Source organism: Rhizopus delemar, genomic scaffold, assembly GCF_000149305.1.
Source record: "Rhizopus delemar RA 99-880 supercont3.16 genomic scaffold, whole genome shotgun sequence".
Lineage (NCBI taxonomy): Eukaryota > Fungi > Mucoromycota > Mucoromycetes > Mucorales > Rhizopodaceae > Rhizopus > Rhizopus delemar.
In genome coordinates this window covers 187406-205071 of record NW_027137842.1, presented here as the reverse complement: position 1 = coordinate 205071, position 17666 = coordinate 187406, and the positions used below count along the sequence as shown (strand labels likewise).

The 17666-nt window shown below is 35.8% G+C and overlaps 10 protein-coding genes across 10 annotated transcripts; 5 read left to right on the top strand and 5 right to left on the bottom strand.

Moving 5' to 3' along the window:
• Positions 1-1426: 1426 nt before the first annotated feature.
• Positions 1427-1718, bottom strand: RO3G_15358 (uncharacterized protein; the record flags this gene model as incomplete). The annotated part of the gene is made up of 2 exons (XM_067669942.1): positions 1427-1559; positions 1681-1718. 2 exons carry the CDS (start codon positions 1716-1718, stop codon positions 1427-1429), a joined length of 171 nt encoding a protein of 56 aa, XP_067526043.1.
• A 455-nt stretch (positions 1719-2173) lies between these two features.
• On the top strand, positions 2174-3758 carry RO3G_15357 (uncharacterized protein; the record flags this gene model as incomplete). The annotated part of the gene is made up of 3 exons (XM_067669941.1): positions 2174-2614; positions 2692-2749; positions 2806-3758. The coding sequence occupies 3 exons, from the start codon at positions 2174-2176 to the stop codon at positions 3756-3758; spliced, it is 1452 nt and encodes a 483-aa protein (XP_067526042.1).
• Positions 3759-3826: 68 nt separating this feature from the next.
• Positions 3827-5580, bottom strand: RO3G_15356 (uncharacterized protein; the record flags this gene model as incomplete). The annotated part of the gene is made up of 9 exons (XM_067669940.1): positions 3827-3924; positions 4026-4108; positions 4156-4205; positions 4254-4676; positions 4729-4830; positions 4882-4987; positions 5037-5095; positions 5157-5448; positions 5498-5580. 9 exons carry the CDS (start codon positions 5578-5580, stop codon positions 3827-3829), a joined length of 1296 nt encoding a protein of 431 aa, XP_067526041.1.
• Positions 5581-6278: 698 nt separating this feature from the next.
• RO3G_15355 (uncharacterized protein) lies at positions 6279-8015 on the top strand (the record flags this gene model as incomplete). Its single annotated transcript, XM_067669939.1, has 6 exons — positions 6279-6566; positions 6625-7010; positions 7065-7160; positions 7214-7463; positions 7513-7906; positions 7954-8015. 6 exons carry the CDS (start codon positions 6279-6281, stop codon positions 8013-8015), a joined length of 1476 nt encoding a protein of 491 aa, XP_067526040.1.
• Positions 8016-8350: 335 nt separating this feature from the next.
• Positions 8351-9062, top strand: RO3G_15354 (uncharacterized protein; the record flags this gene model as incomplete). The annotated part of the gene is made up of 2 exons (XM_067669938.1): positions 8351-8491; positions 8544-9062. 2 exons carry the CDS (start codon positions 8351-8353, stop codon positions 9060-9062), a joined length of 660 nt encoding a protein of 219 aa, XP_067526039.1.
• A 339-nt stretch (positions 9063-9401) lies between these two features.
• On the top strand, positions 9402-10537 carry RO3G_15353 (uncharacterized protein; the record flags this gene model as incomplete). Its single annotated transcript, XM_067669937.1, has 2 exons — positions 9402-9797; positions 9866-10537. 2 exons carry the CDS (start codon positions 9402-9404, stop codon positions 10535-10537), a joined length of 1068 nt encoding a protein of 355 aa, XP_067526038.1.
• Positions 10538-10651: 114 nt separating this feature from the next.
• On the bottom strand, positions 10652-11069 carry RO3G_15352 (uncharacterized protein; the record flags this gene model as incomplete). The annotated part of the gene is made up of 2 exons (XM_067669936.1): positions 10652-10660; positions 10773-11069. The coding sequence occupies 2 exons, from the start codon at positions 11067-11069 to the stop codon at positions 10652-10654; spliced, it is 306 nt and encodes a 101-aa protein (XP_067526037.1).
• A 687-nt stretch (positions 11070-11756) lies between these two features.
• Positions 11757-13133, bottom strand: RO3G_15351 (translation elongation factor EF-1 alpha; the record flags this gene model as incomplete). Its single annotated transcript, XM_067669935.1, has 1 exon — positions 11757-13133. The coding sequence occupies one exon, from the start codon at positions 13131-13133 to the stop codon at positions 11757-11759; it is 1377 nt and encodes a 458-aa protein (XP_067526036.1).
• Positions 13134-13767: 634 nt separating this feature from the next.
• Positions 13768-14350, bottom strand: RO3G_15350 (uncharacterized protein; the record flags this gene model as incomplete). The annotated part of the gene is made up of 3 exons (XM_067669934.1): positions 13768-13782; positions 13835-14187; positions 14248-14350. 3 exons carry the CDS (start codon positions 14348-14350, stop codon positions 13768-13770), a joined length of 471 nt encoding a protein of 156 aa, XP_067526035.1.
• A 2042-nt stretch (positions 14351-16392) lies between these two features.
• On the top strand, positions 16393-16914 carry RO3G_15349 (uncharacterized protein; the record flags this gene model as incomplete). The annotated part of the gene is made up of 1 exon (XM_067669933.1): positions 16393-16914. One exon carries the CDS (start codon positions 16393-16395, stop codon positions 16912-16914), a length of 522 nt encoding a protein of 173 aa, XP_067526034.1.
• Positions 16915-17666: the final 752 nt, after the last annotated feature.

The window sequence follows — 17666 nt, the reverse complement described above, 5'->3', positions numbered from 1 at the left end:
GATGAGGTCGGAGCATTACAGCATAGCCCATGGACACTATTTGTTTAAATATTTACAATCATATGATAGTTTGTTAGTATAATAACAAATAATTAACTTTGTCAAACACTAAGGTCATAAATGCTGACACGATCATCAATTAAGACACAAATATTTACATGATAGTGATTTTTAATACAAAATAAATGATGTTAGTTTATGTGCAAGTAATACATTCTGTAGCATTCTTTTCTTTTTTTTTTTTAATTCAAAAGTTAATATTAAGTGACATGCTTTTGATCATACATTCAGTGTATGAAAATTAAAGAAAATACTTTCAAATATTGTACACTTTGTTGAATGTATTGTACAGACATACATGTAAAGTACCACAAGAAAAATGCCGCTTTAGTTCATTATCCTTACTGTATTAAACATATAGGAGAAATAAGGTAATGAGTTTTTCAAAAACCCAGGCATGAGTATGCTGTTTAATGATGTTTTATTGATGTTTTTATTATTATTACTATTGCTGCCTATGTCAATGCAAAATCTGATATACTCGTGATTACTTAGGATGAATACCAGGTTTACAAATGACGTTTGCTATATTGAGCAGACCAAATGATACAGTCAGGATGGTACCAATTGGCACATTTTACTATTAAAAAAGTCCACTATTCTACCCATTTGAAGATTTACCTGCTTCAAAACAGTCCCCAATTAGCAGTACTAGAGCATATTGATGAACACATCACTTGATGCTGGTATTCCACAGTGCTTCAAGCATCTGATTTTATCAAAAGATAATTGAAATGAGCCTATATACAAGAAGGGTGCAAGAAAAGGAATACAAGAATTTTTAACCAGCAAAACTACAAGATGAACATAACATGATGAACGACAAAATTACTTCTTCTAGCTCCACCATTGTTATCCATGGAGGTTAAATATCTCATATAGATAAAATGTCTAAAAAATTCTTTACAAATGTATCAGTGATCTGTAAAGATCTGGTTGGATCATTTTGGATCAAAGCAAACATTACAAGATATTCGCTGACATTGAATTGAGCACTGGTTTTATCTTTGACCTTCTTTCTGTTTGTCAAAAATATCTACTGCTTCAATAAAATTTAGTTTGCCTTGATGATGCTCATTTCATCACACAATTTTAATGGTACTATGTTGTATACTATAGCAATCATTGTCTAATCACTAGAATAAGCCATAATTTAGCATAAATGTCTACAATGGATGGGTTCATTTATACTATAAGACATATGCTACAGAAGTTCTCCTACTGCAATTGTTTCGTTGTGACTATTATATTGTAGGTGTCCTTATTGTGATTACTTTATTATGTGTATATGTAGTAATGTATTTGATGCATATCTTAGGCTCCAAGTTAGAAAAATAGGCTTAAAAAGGCCACTTTTATTTGTATATTAAATAATTATTATGATAGCAGCACCAATAATAGCGGTGAGAATGATAGTTCTTAGTACTTCTGATAAATATAAAGATAATACCATTAAGGATGAGATGTTCTTCAAGCTTAATTGCTCAGGTATAGAGACACTAAAAAAAGCAAATATGAAGAAATTTCTAGAGAAAAATTACAAATGTGCTCTACAATTTCTTGTTTAATGAGCTCCACACAGTTACAATAAAGCAATTAACTGATAAAAGCGCTTTTTACAGTTCATGTAAGTGGATATCATCAATAGAATACTTCATTTTTTAGATTGTATTGAGCTATCAAATAGTTTAGACCATAAGATTAAGTTTTATACGAAAGAAGTATATAGTATAATTTTTCAAACTGTTTTTATACAAAGACCATGACGTTATAAAGCTATAAATCATATACTTTGGTATATATTTATTGGTTACTAAAGTTTAAAGTGAAGGGCCATTGTTTCCCTCTCACGTATCATTACTTGACTTTGAACACTATAATTCGGAAAAGATTCTTTCTTTTTATACACTCTACAAGCACATTACTATATAATTTCTCTTTTTACATCTGACCATCAAGTAAGGCAAACAAATTTTGTGACTCGAACACATCATCACCTGCAATTGACTTGAGCTCCGTCTCCAATTAAAAAAAAAAAATGCTGAGAACATACTTCACTTTTTTTTTTCTCTTTCTCTCTTTTTCTTCTCTGGGAAATAAAAAAATAGTAATAATGAACCAAGAACAGAAAGAACATCCTAAGGAAGCAGCAACGCCTATAGAAGAGGATAAAGTGGAGGACACTACTGACCAACAAAACGACCCACTCTCTGCTGCTGTTTCGCAACTTCAACAGTTGACAGCCGCAGAAACCCAAGCTTTAATTCAAGCAACTGCCCAAGCCATGGGTGCAAACAATCATCAACAGTTTTTTTCTACACTGGACTCTACCAATGTTGTTTTAGCCGCTTCCATTGTTGCAGCAGCGGCTGCATCTGCTAATTCAGCTACCAATACGAACGAAGCAGAAAGAAAAGAGACAACAGCAGCAAGAACAACAAGTGCTAGTAGTGGTAGTAGTAGTAACAGCCATAGTAATAAACGAAAAAGAGAGATAGTTGATTTGAGTCAGTTACCTGCAGACTTGTTAAAACGGGAATTGATGAATCAAAAGGTAAAGAATCTCTAAACTCAAAAAGGAAGGAGAGGGGAATGTCTCATGAAGTTCATTTATGTTCAACTACATTACAGGTTAGAGCAGATAACAGAGAGAGAAAAAAGCGTTGGCGACAGCAGAATGAAGAAAGAAGTAAGTTTCTAGAAATGAGCATGTACATGTGAGTGTAAACATTTCTTTTTTTTTAGATAAAGACAATGACCTACGTTGCCGTGTGAATAAACGAGCTCATAAATTATTTGGAAAAGAGGACAACGAGCATAAACGAGCTTGGATAGAAGAAGAGTTCCGAAAGAGACAGCAAAAAAGAAAAGAAAAGGAAAGAAGGAAAGGAATGATTGACAATTCTTTAGGTGCTGCTGCTCACGTTCAACCCAATGATCTCAACACGCTCACACAACACTTTTTGTCTCCACAGCAGCATGGACAACAGCAGCAATTACCGGATATAAACTATTTGACAATGTTATGTAACAGTCTTGGTATTGCTGGTGCTGCCCGTGCATTAATAGGTAATGCCGCTGCTGCCTTTAATCATACCAGCACACCAACAGCAGCAGCCTCAAGCTCAAGTTCAGAAACAAACAATGTGACAATTGAAACAAAGCCTGATGCGAAAACTGAAGAAGATCCTAGGCCAGAAATAAAGAACGAAACAAATGTCAACACAGATGATTCTATTTTGTCTGCCACGAGTGAAGAAAACATGGCCACACAAGGGTCACCATCACCGTCATCATCTACAACAGCAGCAGCAGCAGCAGTGACTGACAATAATGAAGTAGAAAATAAAGATCAAAATAAATCAGCAGCCTCTTTACAACTACTTGAATTCTTACATCATTTACAACAATACCAACCCCAACAGCAACATATCATCGAAAATAATAATTCTTCTACCTCTTCCGAATTAGCTGCTTTACCTACATTTCCAGGCTTAGAAGTCTCTCGGCCTGAAGAAAAACTGGCGGCTCTCTTGGCAACCACGTTGCACGCAGCAGCAGCGGCAGCCACAACAAAAGAAGAGGGGCCCGAGCGCACCGCTTCTACCTCTTCAACAGCACCTGCTGCAGAACATACAGAATTTCCTTTGGATGCTGTTTTAACTTTGATGCAATTAAATGCGGGTTGGAGGCAGTGATGACATAGAAACACACACGCAAATGTCTTTTTTTTTTATAAAAAAGCATAAACCATTTTTTTTTTATTTTAATGCATAGAACTTGCTCTCTTTTTGTTTTCAATATAACGACTTCGAACTACAACAGGCTCTCTTTCTACATTCATTGCTTTCAATCTCAAAACAGCTACACGATCGTTAGTTTGTTTGTTTTTTTTTTTTTTTTTTTTTTTTTTTTTTTTTTTTTTTTTTTTTTTTTAAAAAAAAAAAACTTTATTTCATGCTCACCTCTGTCAAGAGCAAGTTCAATCATACACCTTGTCTTGATGAATGCCATGACTGGCCAAATCGATCTTTCACCGTGCAAAATCCTATAACAAATGGGGTTACTATGAGTTTTCTTGTTTTGTTTATTTACCAATAAGCCAATGATTGATGAGATGGATTTGAGAACAAGATGTTCAAGTCCTACATAAATATAAATACAATACACTTCAAGTCGTCTATTGACCTTACAGAAAAGTTAAGTTCAGGTACCACATTCACATTACCAGACATCTTCTCTTCAATCACACCACGAAATATTTGAGGTAAAAGATAGAGTTGATCCAATTGATACAACCTATGTTTAAATTCAGAAGCAATGATATAAGCCAACTTGTGAAGCAGTGTTTCATGGTGCAAATTTTGTGCTTTTGCGATGAATGGAATTGCATAAATACTGGCTTGTGATACAATAAAATGGTTCACGTTGAATAGTTCAGATAGTCTGTACAAGGGTGCTTCACTTTCTGCAGGCGATGTTTCAGACCAATGATTCCACTTGACAGCTGAAGAGATCCATTTGACAATATTTCCATTCTTATCTTTAGCCATTAGATGACAACCACCAAATAATCCAGCAGAAGCAGTTGAACAGCATGCAGCGCTCCAAATTAGCTTTGTAGAGTAGTTAATGATTTAAACATAAAAAACGGGATTTGGTATTTACCACGTTGGGTGCTGTTAAATAATTTAATAGTTGAGGGACTTCTTGTGTTCGACTGGATGATACACTGATATTAAGCACACGTTTGGATCTAGAATAAGCTTCCTATACATCACTTTTAGTAGATTCCCTAAAGAACAGTCATACTCTCTTTACCTCAAATGTCAGATCACCCACATTTGCACGTACACATTCTTGCAAGACCTTCATGTCCATCAAATACCCATATTTTAAGAACCGAGTAATGCGTCGTTTAAAGTGCCTAATTGAATCATCAGTTCACTTTTCATACTATTACTTGTATATTGTACCCAGTTGCACCTTTATTTGAAAAGGCAGTAAGATTAATACCATTGGGTTGTAAAATGTTCTATATGATAATACAGTTAGTCTGTTGCATGCACTCACACATAATAATTTAATCATTTTACAGGCAATTCTTCATCAGTGTGAATACAGATGAGTGCGGCAATCATGGCACCAATAGCAGTACCACTGATAATTCTAGGCAATAAGCCTTGTTCATTCAAAGCTTTGACCACACCAATATGATACAGAGCTAGAGCAGTACCACCTTGAAGAACAAGTGCAGAACAGCCAAAGCTTTGTCGTGTATCACTAAAGAACTTTAACTTGACCTGGGCATCAAAATCGGGGGTGGATTCAATGTATTCAATCTGTGTCACTACTTCTTCCATATAATCTTGGATTAATTGCTTTGTACTAAACAGACCTTTTTTTAGTATATGACTTTATGTATGTGAACAAGTACCCTAGGTAGGCATGGGAGAATAATCTTCTATCACAGATACCACCAAAGTTTCTTAGTAAACCACCTCTCAAAAGATATGTCATATTATCCACATCACCTATCTCGCGCGCCTTTCTTAAATGTTCCAATCTAGATTTGATTAGTTTATAATCGTACAGTTTCGATTCTGACTTTTTTATCCAGTCATCGTTTTCTAAAATATTAAATGAGCTCAAATATGCTCGTGTGCAGACTATGATTTTTTTTTTATTTTACTTAGGTATTTATCCAGTGCTTTTGCTCTTTCTTTCCATTCATCAAACGTTTTCGCATTTGTCAGTTGATTGAGCAACTTATTCTCTGGCTTATTATTTTCTTTATATTTACGCCATTTTTCCTGTTAGAAGGTTACTATGGATAATGATGATGATAGCAAGTATACCATGAATGGTTCAATCAGATAACCATAAATGATTAAAAGAGAACTGTATAAAAAGTATAAAATAGGTACAACGATATACTTTAATGGGTCTTGAGTTATCTTTGTAAACATAAAGAAAAAAAAAAAGAAAAAGAAAAATTTCACATGTAAATTGATGATATATAAAAAAAGGGAGTTTTAAATAAAGGGAGGTGTAAGTGTTGCATAATCTTTTGACGTATGTCTCCAGGAACATAACAGTAATTAAAATATTCGTACATTTTTGTACCTCCATCCAACAATTCAAACAGAGAGTCCGAGAGAGCCCTGGCATAAAAAATTTATACGCGGAGCATTGTTCATTTTTTTTTTTTTGCAATCATGTTTCGATTGGCAGCAAGACAAAGTCAGCTATCAAAAAGATTCTTTTCTACAAATGGCTTTGATGCTGTTGTAGTTGGTGCCTCTGTTCGTAACAATCAACCCAAACTACATACACTTGACATCTCAACCGAGACCCAACAACTTGTCGAAAGTCAGCTTGCTCTTTCTGCCTTTAAAAAAGCCGACGATGTACGTGTGTTGTATGATATCAAGGGTATGAAACAAGTGGCAGTTGTTTGTGTAAATGAGGAAAAAAAGAATGACATGGAAACTGCTCGACGTGCTGTAAAGTAGTCAGATATTCAGCTTTTATTACAACAAGGCTAATTCATAATGTGAATAGACTGCACTTGGATTACAAGCTTTGAAGAATTTGGGTGCGAAAAAGATTGGCATTGATTTGTCTTGTTTGAATGCTCAAGGTGCAGGTGAAGGTGCTGTCTTGACACAGTTTTGTTTTGACAAGCTCAAGACCAAAAAGACAGATGCTTTACAAGTCGAACCTTTCAAGGCCAACCAAGATTGGGAAAAGGGACAGATCATGGGTGCTTCACAAAATGTAGCACGTATGCTTATGACTTCCCCTAGTAATCTGATGACACCCAAGTTGTTTGCAGAAGAAGTAGCTTATTTGTTGGCAGGATTAGAAAATGTAGAAGTGATCGTGAGAGATGAAGAGTGGGCAGCGAAACAAAATATGAATGCATTTTTATCTGTTGCCAAAGGAAGGTAAAGACGAGAACAATATACATATTTCACTGTTGCTCAATCTGACTATGCTAGTTGTGAACCTCTGAGATTCTTAGAAATTCATTATAAAGGAGGAAAAGAAGGTGATAGACCACATGGATTGGTTGGTAAGGGCATCACCTTTGATTCGTAAGTACACAGATATACCCAGAAAACTACATGTGATTGATGTATATGTGTAGAGGAGGTATTTCATTAAAGCCTTCGAATAATATGGCATTGATGAAGGGTGACATGGGAGGAGCAGCGACAGTGGCAGGTGCTCTTTACGGTATTTCTAAATTGAAGTTACCGGTCAATGTGGTTGCTGTCACACCACTTTGTGAAAACATGCCATCAAGTCATGCTACAAAACCAGGTGATGTCATTAAAGCAATGAATGGTAAATCCATTGAAATCTTGGATACAGATGCTGAAGGTCGACTCGTTTTGGTAAACTAAAATAACACTGTTTATCATTTTATATTTACATTACAAGTAGGCAGACGCATTACATTATGTGAGCTCAAAGTATTCACCAGCTAGTTTAATTGACCTTGCAACACTTACTGGAGCCATGGATGTTGCTTTGGGTGATGTCTATGCGGGTGTGTTTACTAATTCAGACGAAATGTGGCAGAGATTAGAAGCAGCAGGACGTGCTACTCATGACCCTTTTTGGAGAATGCCATTAGATGATGGTTATCTTAAAGAGATGCAAGAGTCCTTGGTTGCAGATTTGAATAATTTAGGAAAAGGAAGATCAGGTGGTGCTTGTTCAGCAGCTGCCTTTTTGAGGGAGTTTATAACTGAAAATGTAGATTGGGCTCATATCGATATTGCTGGTGTGATGGATAGTCAATCGACCGATGGATATCATATCAAGGGAATGAGCGGTAAGTTAAAAGTATGCTTGCTATTATTTTACTTATCATCATCCTAGGCCGTCCTACTCGATCATTGATTGAATATATTCAAAAGCTTTCTAGTCATCCAATCAAATAAAAGTGCAACCCAAATGATCAATACAAAAAAAAATCTTTTTTTTTGTTCTCCTACTTTTCTTTCTTTCTTTCTTTCTTTAAAAAATGCTAAATACATCCACACCATTATTCGACTTGGCTAAATATCCAACAGTAGATACCATACGACTATTAGCCTCCTTACTCGAACGTATGACAGCAGCGAACGATTTATTAAATAAACAACAACCGGTTTATACTCGGTTTCATGCTCGACTTGTACCATCGATTGATATTTTTTCATATTTATCTAGGATATTAAAATATTGTCCATGCGCCAATGAATGCTTTTTGAGCTTATTAGTTTATTTTGATCGAATGTCTAAAAATGCATTAGCCTTAACTGGGAAACCATTTACGATCGATTCTTTTAATATTCATCGCTTGATTATCACTGGTATCATGGTGGCCTCCAAGTTTTTCAGTGACGTGTTTTATACCAACACACGCTATGCCAAGGTAACAATAATATAGATTTGTATGCAGAAGAAAGTATTAATGTTACAATAAGGTGGGTGGTTTGCCAGTAACAGAATTAAATAGTTTAGAAGTCGAATTTCTCAAGTTGAATAGCTTTAATTTGACTGTGCCCATCTGTGAACTTCAACGTTACGGAGATCAACTACTTAAAGTAGGTTATATGGGACCTATCCGTCAACATGTTCGTTCTTCTTCTTTGGATGTGGATCGCTTATCTGATTATACTCAACGTTTATCTATTGGGGAAGATAAAAAGTACAAGAAGAAAAGTGTTCGTAGGATGACAAGTGCAAATAGTCTTCAAGAGACAAATAGTATACATCATTTACCACGTCATTCTCGTTCAAGTGTTAACCTTTGTCAATATAATACAAGTCCTCGACAAGAACGTAGGATCTCTATTACTTCTATTCACGCACCACCTTTTATACCAGGTAATAATAATAGCAGTGAAACTTATTATTATTATTATCAAACACCTATCGTTGGTATACCTACTCCACCACCTTCTGCTTCACCCCAACAGCAATCTTCTATTATTTATCTTTAAAACTTTTTTCTTTATACCTTTTTTATTCTTACTATTATTATTATCACTATATGTATATATCCTCTTCCCCCTTCTCTATTATTCTGTGAGTATTTATATAATACATTTTATTATTAAATAATTTAGTCTTGTGTTACTTTTGTGTCTGCGTAAATCGGTGTAGGGGGGGAGGAGGAAGAGAGAACAGGTTAAATAGACCATGTAGTTTATCACCTAGCGACACGTTTATTAAATACACACGAGTTTGTATATGCTACACAAATATTTTATTATTATTATTATTATTTTATCAAAAAAGTTTTATTTTTTTTTCCTTTTGTTTTATTATTCTTAATTATTATGGCACCGCGATCAAGAAAACAAGCTGTTTCCCATTTTAATGTGATGGTAGTTGGTTTTTCAGGGGCAGGGAAAACAAGCTTTATTAGAACATTAATCGAAGCCCTGAAGTTGGATGAAAAAAAAGAAGAAGAACAGGCACAATCACCCACAACTACAAAGAAGAGAAGGGATTCGGTAGCAAGTGAAACATCCTTTGTTAATGTTGAACCTGAAGGACCTATCGAAAGGACTTTACAGCCTTATACAGTGTCTAGAGAGATTGAAGTTGATAAAGAACGTATCTTGCTCACATTGATTGACACACCAGGATTCCAAGCAGAGTACTTGGTGGACAAACAATTACATGATATCATGAAATATATCGAGCACCAGTTTGATTTGACTTTAGCCGAGGTAATAACAATTAAAAAAAAAAAAAAAAAAAAAAACGTGATATGCTAAATTATAGACAACCAAAATAGGAAAGTAAAGTGAAGCGTAATCCCAAGGCAGTGGATACCCAAGTGCACTGTTGTCTTTATTTTATGGATCCAAAGAAATCAAGCTTGGATGAATATGATGTCCGAATCTTGACCAAATTGTCCAATAGGGTTAATGTGATACCAGTCATTGGAAAAGCAGACCAACTGACGCTCGCACAAAAGAATCGATTAAAAGTAAAGATCACAGAGGACATTTATAATAAAATACCTATTTATGGTATACCAGCACAACAAGAAGATGAAGAAGAAGAGGATGAGGAGGATGAAGAAAATAGAAAGAAACCTGAAAACCTTGTAGAATTTATAGAACAATTTGATTATGAAGAAGAAGATCAAGAGACACGAACCATATTAGATTATCTTAAAGTAATTCCATTTACATTTATATCTTACGAAGATGAACCAAGCACTGGTAAGCCATTAGAGATACCCAATGTACCACTTGGAAGAGATTTTGGATGGGGAACAATTGATTGTTTGAGTGAGATATACTCAGACTTTATTCAACTAAAGCAAGTATTACTATCATCTCATCGAAGATTCTTACAATCAGACACAGTAGAGCAATACTATGAGCAATACCGAACAGAAAGATTAACATTTAAAAGAGCAACAAAATTAAAAAGTATGGACTTTTCTCAACAAAAATGATTTATTATAAACGATTGTTGTTCCCAATAAAAATAAGCTTTTTTAATCTATCTTTGGCTATTTGCATCATACTTTCTATGCCAATCTTTAATTCTTCCTCTTTTGTATTCCTCGTCATACGTTCTTTTAAAACAGGTATAATCTCTCTTCTACTTCTTCCATTTACAAACACAATAAATTTGAATCCATATTTGGCTTCATAAGCTTCATTCAACACGCCCAGTTCTTCATTTACCTCTTGATCCTCCCCTCCCTTGCCTTGTTCCTTTTGTGACATTGCTGATAAGTTGGCCTTGGATTCTCCAATACGCGGATGAGCGTTGATGATTTCAATTCTTTCTTGCTTACTTAGTTCTGAAGAAAAGCAGATCTCTTGAGCTTCTTCAATGAGTGCATCATAACTTGAATAAGGCCTCCTTTCATATAATCGATTGGCCAATGGTGGAGCTGTTTCAAATAGAATGTTCACATTTTCAATAAATGTTTTAAAGTCTGTTCCATTTAATGCTTTAATAGACAATATTTGACTCATTTAATAAAAGATAAAAGAAATAAAAATAAAAAAAAAATAAAAATAAAAAGCGGAAAGGTGAGAAAATGATTTTATGTGTGTGAAAACACTAGGTATATTTGTTTTCTTAGCAAATATACTTTTTTTTTAAACTTCAGACAAGTGCCAGAGTGCAAGTGGAATTTGTTTACAATATGAATTCGAAGGGGGAAGATCCTTATCGTCTGTCCTTTTTGATCAAAATTAAGCTTATTATGTTTAGTTTTTCCAAATGGTTGAGAAACACCTTCTTCTTTCCTCTCTCTTTACTTTTTGAAATAATGTAGAGACATTTGCTTGATTTGTCGTCTATCTTGGGTGTTGAATACATTAAAGTTACTCTCACTTCAGATACATGTGCCTCTTCTTTTTGTAGAAATAACATTCATAATTCTTCTAGCTTTATAGCTAAACATCTGGTTGTGGTTTGGTATTTCTTTAAAATATCACAACACTTTCTCGTTTTCTATCCAGAGGGTCATCTAATCATTGTTTGATATCTTTAATGTTATCATCTTCCCAATATTTCGTTTGTTATCAAATATAGTTTTTAAGTATATTTCAGGCATAGAATTATGAAGACACAAGTTTAATATGTAAAGATATATAATATTTATTTTACAAAAGTATTATTTACTTTTCAATCAAGAAATGGCTAGGCTAAGCAATTTATTTCTTACCAGCCTTGGCAGCGGCCTTGGTGACCTTACCGGCCTTGTCGACCTTTTCAACAGACTTGATGACACCAACAGCAACGGTTTGACGCATGTCACGAACAGCGAAACGACCAAGAGGAGGGTAGTCAGTGTAAGCTTCAACACACATGGGCTTGGAGGGGATCATCTTGACGATGGCAGAGTCACCAGACTTGACGAACTTGGGAGTAGCTTCCAAGGACTTACCGGAACGTCTGTCGATCTTTTCAATCAATTCAGCGAACTTACAGGCAATGTGAGCAGTGTGACAATCCAAAACGGGAGCGTAACCAGCACCAATTTGACCGGGGTGGTTCAAGATAATGACTTGAGCGGTGAAGGAACCGGCTTCCTTGGCGGGGTCGTTCTTGGAGTCGGAACAGACGTTACCACGACGGATATCCTTGACGGAGACGTTCTTGACGTTGAAACCGACGTTGTCACCGGGAAGACCTTCAGAAAGGGTTTCGTGGTGCATTTCGACGGACTTGACTTCAGTGGTGACAGCAGCAGGAGCGAAGGTGACAACCATACCAGCCTTGATGACACCAGTTTCGACACGACCGACGGGGACAGTACCGATACCACCGATCTTGTAAACATCTTGAAGAGGAAGACGGAGAGGCTTGTCAACAGGACGGGTAGGAGGGTCAATGTTGTCGATGGCATCCAAGAGGGTCTTACCAGACTTGGCACCAGCCTTGGTTTCCTTGTTCCATCCCTTGTACCAGGGCATGTTGGTAGATTCGTCCAACATGTTGTCACCGTGCCAACCAGAGATGGGGACGAAGGGAACAGACTTGGGGTTGTAACCAATCTTCTTGATGAAAGAGGAAACTTCCTTGACGATTTCGTTGAAACGAGCTTCGGACCACTTGGTGGTATCCATCTTGTTGACAGCAACAATTAATTGACGGACACCGAGGGTGAAAGCCAAAAGGGCGTGTTCACGGGTTTGACCATCCTTGGAGATACCAGCTTCGAATTCACCAGTACCACCAGCAATGATAAGAATAGCACAATCGGCTTGAGAAGTACCGGTAATCATGTTCTTGATGAAATCACGGTGACCGGGAGCATCAATAACGGTAATTTGGTACTTGGGGGTTTCGAACTTCCAGAGAGCAATATCAATAGTGATACCACGTTCACGTTCAGCCTTAAGCTTGTCAAGAACCCAAGCGTACTTGAAAGAACCCTTACCGAGTTCAGCAGCTTCCTTTTCGAACTTTTCGATGGTACGCTTGTCAATACCACCACACTTGTAAATCAAGTGACCAGTAGTGGTAGACTTACCGGAATCGACGTGACCGATGACAACAACACTGATGTTAGTCTTATCTTTACCCATAGCGAATAACTAAATAGTAAATAAGTGTTTAGATGGATGGATGCACAAGATAAATCGATGGATGGATGATTCAATGTGTATTTACCTTTTACTTAAAGGGAAGTAGAGGGAGAAGCAAAAGTTCCATAGAAATTCGATTATATAAAGTTTCGATAAACAAACAAGCCACATTGGCTGATTCATTCTCCGTTCATCTTTTCCTTTCTTTTTAGCTTGAAAGCTCGAATTCAAAACTTGGGTCTGGTACTTGTTAGAATATTAACAAATGAACGTACTCTGTATGTATCTTTAAACGTAACGAGTATACACATACTTCTTGTATTGAGCAAAAATAATCGAGTTACACGATGTGAGAAATATTCTCAACAGCTGGTCATTGTTTCGTGCGAAAAATAAAGTGCAAATTCATGCACAGTTTAATCCTGTTTTTTTTTAAAAAAAGACGATTACAAGTTTGTAACCCTTTTTATGTTCTTTAAAATTTATTTCAACCATTAAGCTATTTTTTATAAGCTTTTATCGTTTAACAAAAAAAATATAAAAAACAAAGCTATAAACAACCTTTTTTTTTTCTAGTACTTTTGATTTTGTTTTATTAAGGAGAATTAAAACAGTTAAAAAACAATAAAGTAATTTAAGCTTGTTGATCCTATGTTAACTTGTTAATTAATGATGCTCAAAAAAATATATTCTTTGGTTACCTTTTGGAAAACGTAGGTCAAGTGACATTTACCACAGTATTGACGGTCCTTGTGCTTGGCCATGAAGACACCAGCACCACAAGTGGCGTTAGGACATTCACGACGGAGACGAGTGATCTTGCCGGATTCATCAACCTTGTAGTATTTCAAGATGGCCATCTTGACCTTCTTACGCTTGTGCTTGATCTTCTTGGGGGTAGTGTAAGTCTTCTTCTTTCTCTTCTTACCACCACCAAGGAGTTCGGCGTTAAGGTGAAGGGTAGAGTTATCTTGGACACCATACATAGAAATGGCTTGAGAGTCTTGGAGAGACTTACCGGCGAAGGAGAGACATTGGAAAGAGGCGTCAATACCTAAATACGTGTTTCATACCCATTAACCTCTCGTTCCGTAATTAGAAATGTTAGCTATACCTTCACGAGCGGCAATCATAGCCTTAACATTTTCAACGGAAGCGGAAGGGGCAACCTCGAAAGCGAGGGTGTTACCGGCAAGAGACTTGACGAAAAGTTGCATTGCTGAACAGAAAGAGAAGGGACCATTAGATGAAGGAAGCTTCCTTGACCTTAAAAAAATTTGTCAAACTGAGATTCAATCCCATTCATTTAGCAGTCGTTTTTGTCAGTGGCTTATCTTGCTTGAATTAAATTTGGCCCCCACTATTTTCATGCACAGACGTATTTTCCCTCTGCACACACGCGTGACAAATGTTTGAAAAACCAACATCTAAAATTTATGACTTGTCAGTGATAGATGCAGAAGATGAGCTTGATGTCGTATGGAATTAAATTATTCTACATGCGTATTTCCACTTGAAATTAATTAATATGGATATAGGAACTCACAAGGCTTTATGCGAAACATCAAGAAGCAGCTAAAAATAAGTCAGAAATAGAATTTCACAATTACCTCCAAGAAAAAGTAAAATGATGAAAACATTCAGAAAAAGGACTTTTTTCATAATTGACGAGCAATTATATTTACTGATAGGCCTCTCAAAATAAAAGAGAATACAATGAAGTTGTTTCTGCGTTATTATACGGCGTTTTGACAGAACCAAATAATGCTCGCGTTGTATGTTTACATTCTCAAAGCATCAGCTCACTTGCTCTAACAGTACTTACAATAGTATTTTCAATCCATCAGCTTTGTGAATAGAGATAATTTCTCTGTCATTGTGAATAGACTTCAAGCATTAACCATCTCTATAAAATTTCAACAACTAAAACTCGCTGTGCGAGAACAGGTAAGAACACTGTTATTCATTCTTTTTCTCATTTTTTTTTCTCTATAGATTTTTTGGCTTGTGAGTGAACTAACCAGCTTAAGTGTTCAGAGTGTGGACTCTCTTTACTTATCCTTGTTACGACAAATAAAAGGTGGAGATATAAGTCAACGGAATGTCTTGTTGTGCGATCAAATTTTGAAATTGTGTGAATCGCAAAAGTCTTGGCTTGACATGAATCCCAGAGTAATCGCCACATTTGTGTACACTTACTTGCGAGTGATACCAGATCATAGACAAATACAATTACAGCAACTTCAACAACGTGAAATTCGAATTACAATTTCCTTGTTGCGTGAAAAAGTATGCACTGAAAAGACACCAAACATAGAAGCATATTAATCCGATTGATTGTATAGTGGACGGCATGCGTGCCTATCGGCAGAGACTTGGCACGAGTATTACATGATTTAGCATCAATACCAGAATTCTCTCAACTTTGGGAAGATATATTAAAGCAACCGCAAAAATTATCACCGCGCTTTAAAGGTTTTTATATTGTTGAATTCGGCTGTATACTAAATGATTTTTGATATTAGGGCTTGATGTGCTATTACTACAACCTACACCTAAAGAGTTTTTAAGAAGTCGATTGACACCTGATATGGAATTCAAACTGCTTTATATTGTACAAAATGTAAAGGATAAATAGAAATGTCAGTAAAAAAGAAAAATAGAAGACTCATCCATGTTATTAGCTTAAAATAACCATGTATCAGCGAAACTTGAATTGGTTCATTCAAAGATATTTGAACACCCCTGAAATGGAACCACACTATGTTGATGTTATTCGATATTTAGTAGCAGGATGGTACCCTTCAAATCAAATATTACAGAGTGACATTGTACCAAGATATGTGGTCATAGGAAGCATGATACGATCTGTCAAGGTATTATATCTGACTTTACAACATAGATTAAAAGCTTACCAATTCAAATAGAGTAGCGTAGTAGCAGCGAACATCAAATTAGCTCTTATGTATGATTGGCTTTTCTTTACGCCCAACGATAATATCATGTTTATTGAGCCGGCCATGTTATTGATGGAACGATCAGCTGAAAGATACCCTTACATCACTGCTATTCTGATGGAGTTTTTGAAGTATGCAGTAGAGGAATACTATCCGCCGATGAAGGACTATATTGCCAGATGCGTATCTTGTGGTATGAGAGTTATGCTTTCGAAAGGTGTCATTCGGTAATATATAAAGCAAGCAGTAAGGATAATCGACTTATGAGCTATATTTCTTTTTTAAAAAATTGCAGGAGCCTGATGCCCCTCTACAAATGTCCAAGTGTGGATCCCAATACTAAAGAGTATATGCAGATATTGTTCTCAGAGTTCTTGACAGAGGACCCATCTATACCATCCTTGCCTATACCATCTATGCCCAATTCCGTATCGCTTCAACCAGTCACTACTCCAGCAGAAAATAAATCTAATAAATTAGAGGATAAACAAGAAGAAAAGGGGACTTCAGAACAATCATCCATGGAAAACGATATAGATGTTGATGAGTTTTTGTATGGAGAGTCTGAAAACAAGAATGCTGTGACAAATCAGGCAACCACATTGCAGTCAGAAGATGAAGATGAAAATATGGTCGATATTCCAGACGTTACGCCTTCAGAAGTTGCACCTGCAGAAGCTGCGCCTGCAGAGGTTATCATAAAAGATAAATCTACAGAAGAGAATAATAGCACACCAGAAATCGAATTACAAACTAGTGTAGTAAGTGTGGAAGAAAGTATGGAAGACAGCGATGAAGAGTTGGAAGAAAATAGTAGACGATGAAGGTTTACAATCAAATCAATCATATTGGATTTTTGGAGACTCTTTAAAAAGATTTAAAAATGCTAGTATTGCTTTATTAACTGCTCAAAAAGATAAAAATGAAGAAGAGTATACACTTCAGTTGCTTATAACCAAACGAAGTATAAAAGACATAATAGCTGTGTTTTTAAGAATGGTAAGCCAAAGAGAATAATGATAACAGATATATTTACACAATTCATCAGGCTATTCCTGCAGAGGTGCTTGAGCGTACTATTGGACCTTACATTCGCAATATCATTTATTTGAATCGTTTTCCATTTACATTTGTGAAAACAACAGAAGAAGCAAAAAATACAGTATCAGAAGAGGCAGTCATATCAGATACATCCAAAGATGTCTTTGATCTTCTCATGATCACCTTTTGGAATTTACTTGAGAAGGAAAACGAAAGAGAAAAGTTGATAAAGCTTTTGAGCTGTATTGCCCATAATTCAAAGAAAAGGAGTAGGAGACACTTGATTGGTATGCGGTGGTGGTCTTTTATTTCCAGGTAACAAGTCATCCAAGTAAATTTTTAACTGAGATTATGTACTGATTGTGTATATGAAGACAAGAAGAGCAAGAAGATACAAATTCAGAAAAATGGTTCCCACCTATAGTATCTTATTATGAAACGTATGTTATGCATATTCGTACAATGGAAGAATCAAAAGATGACTCTGTGCATTTCTTAAAAGAATATTTGATAAACGATTTAAGAGTACATATTT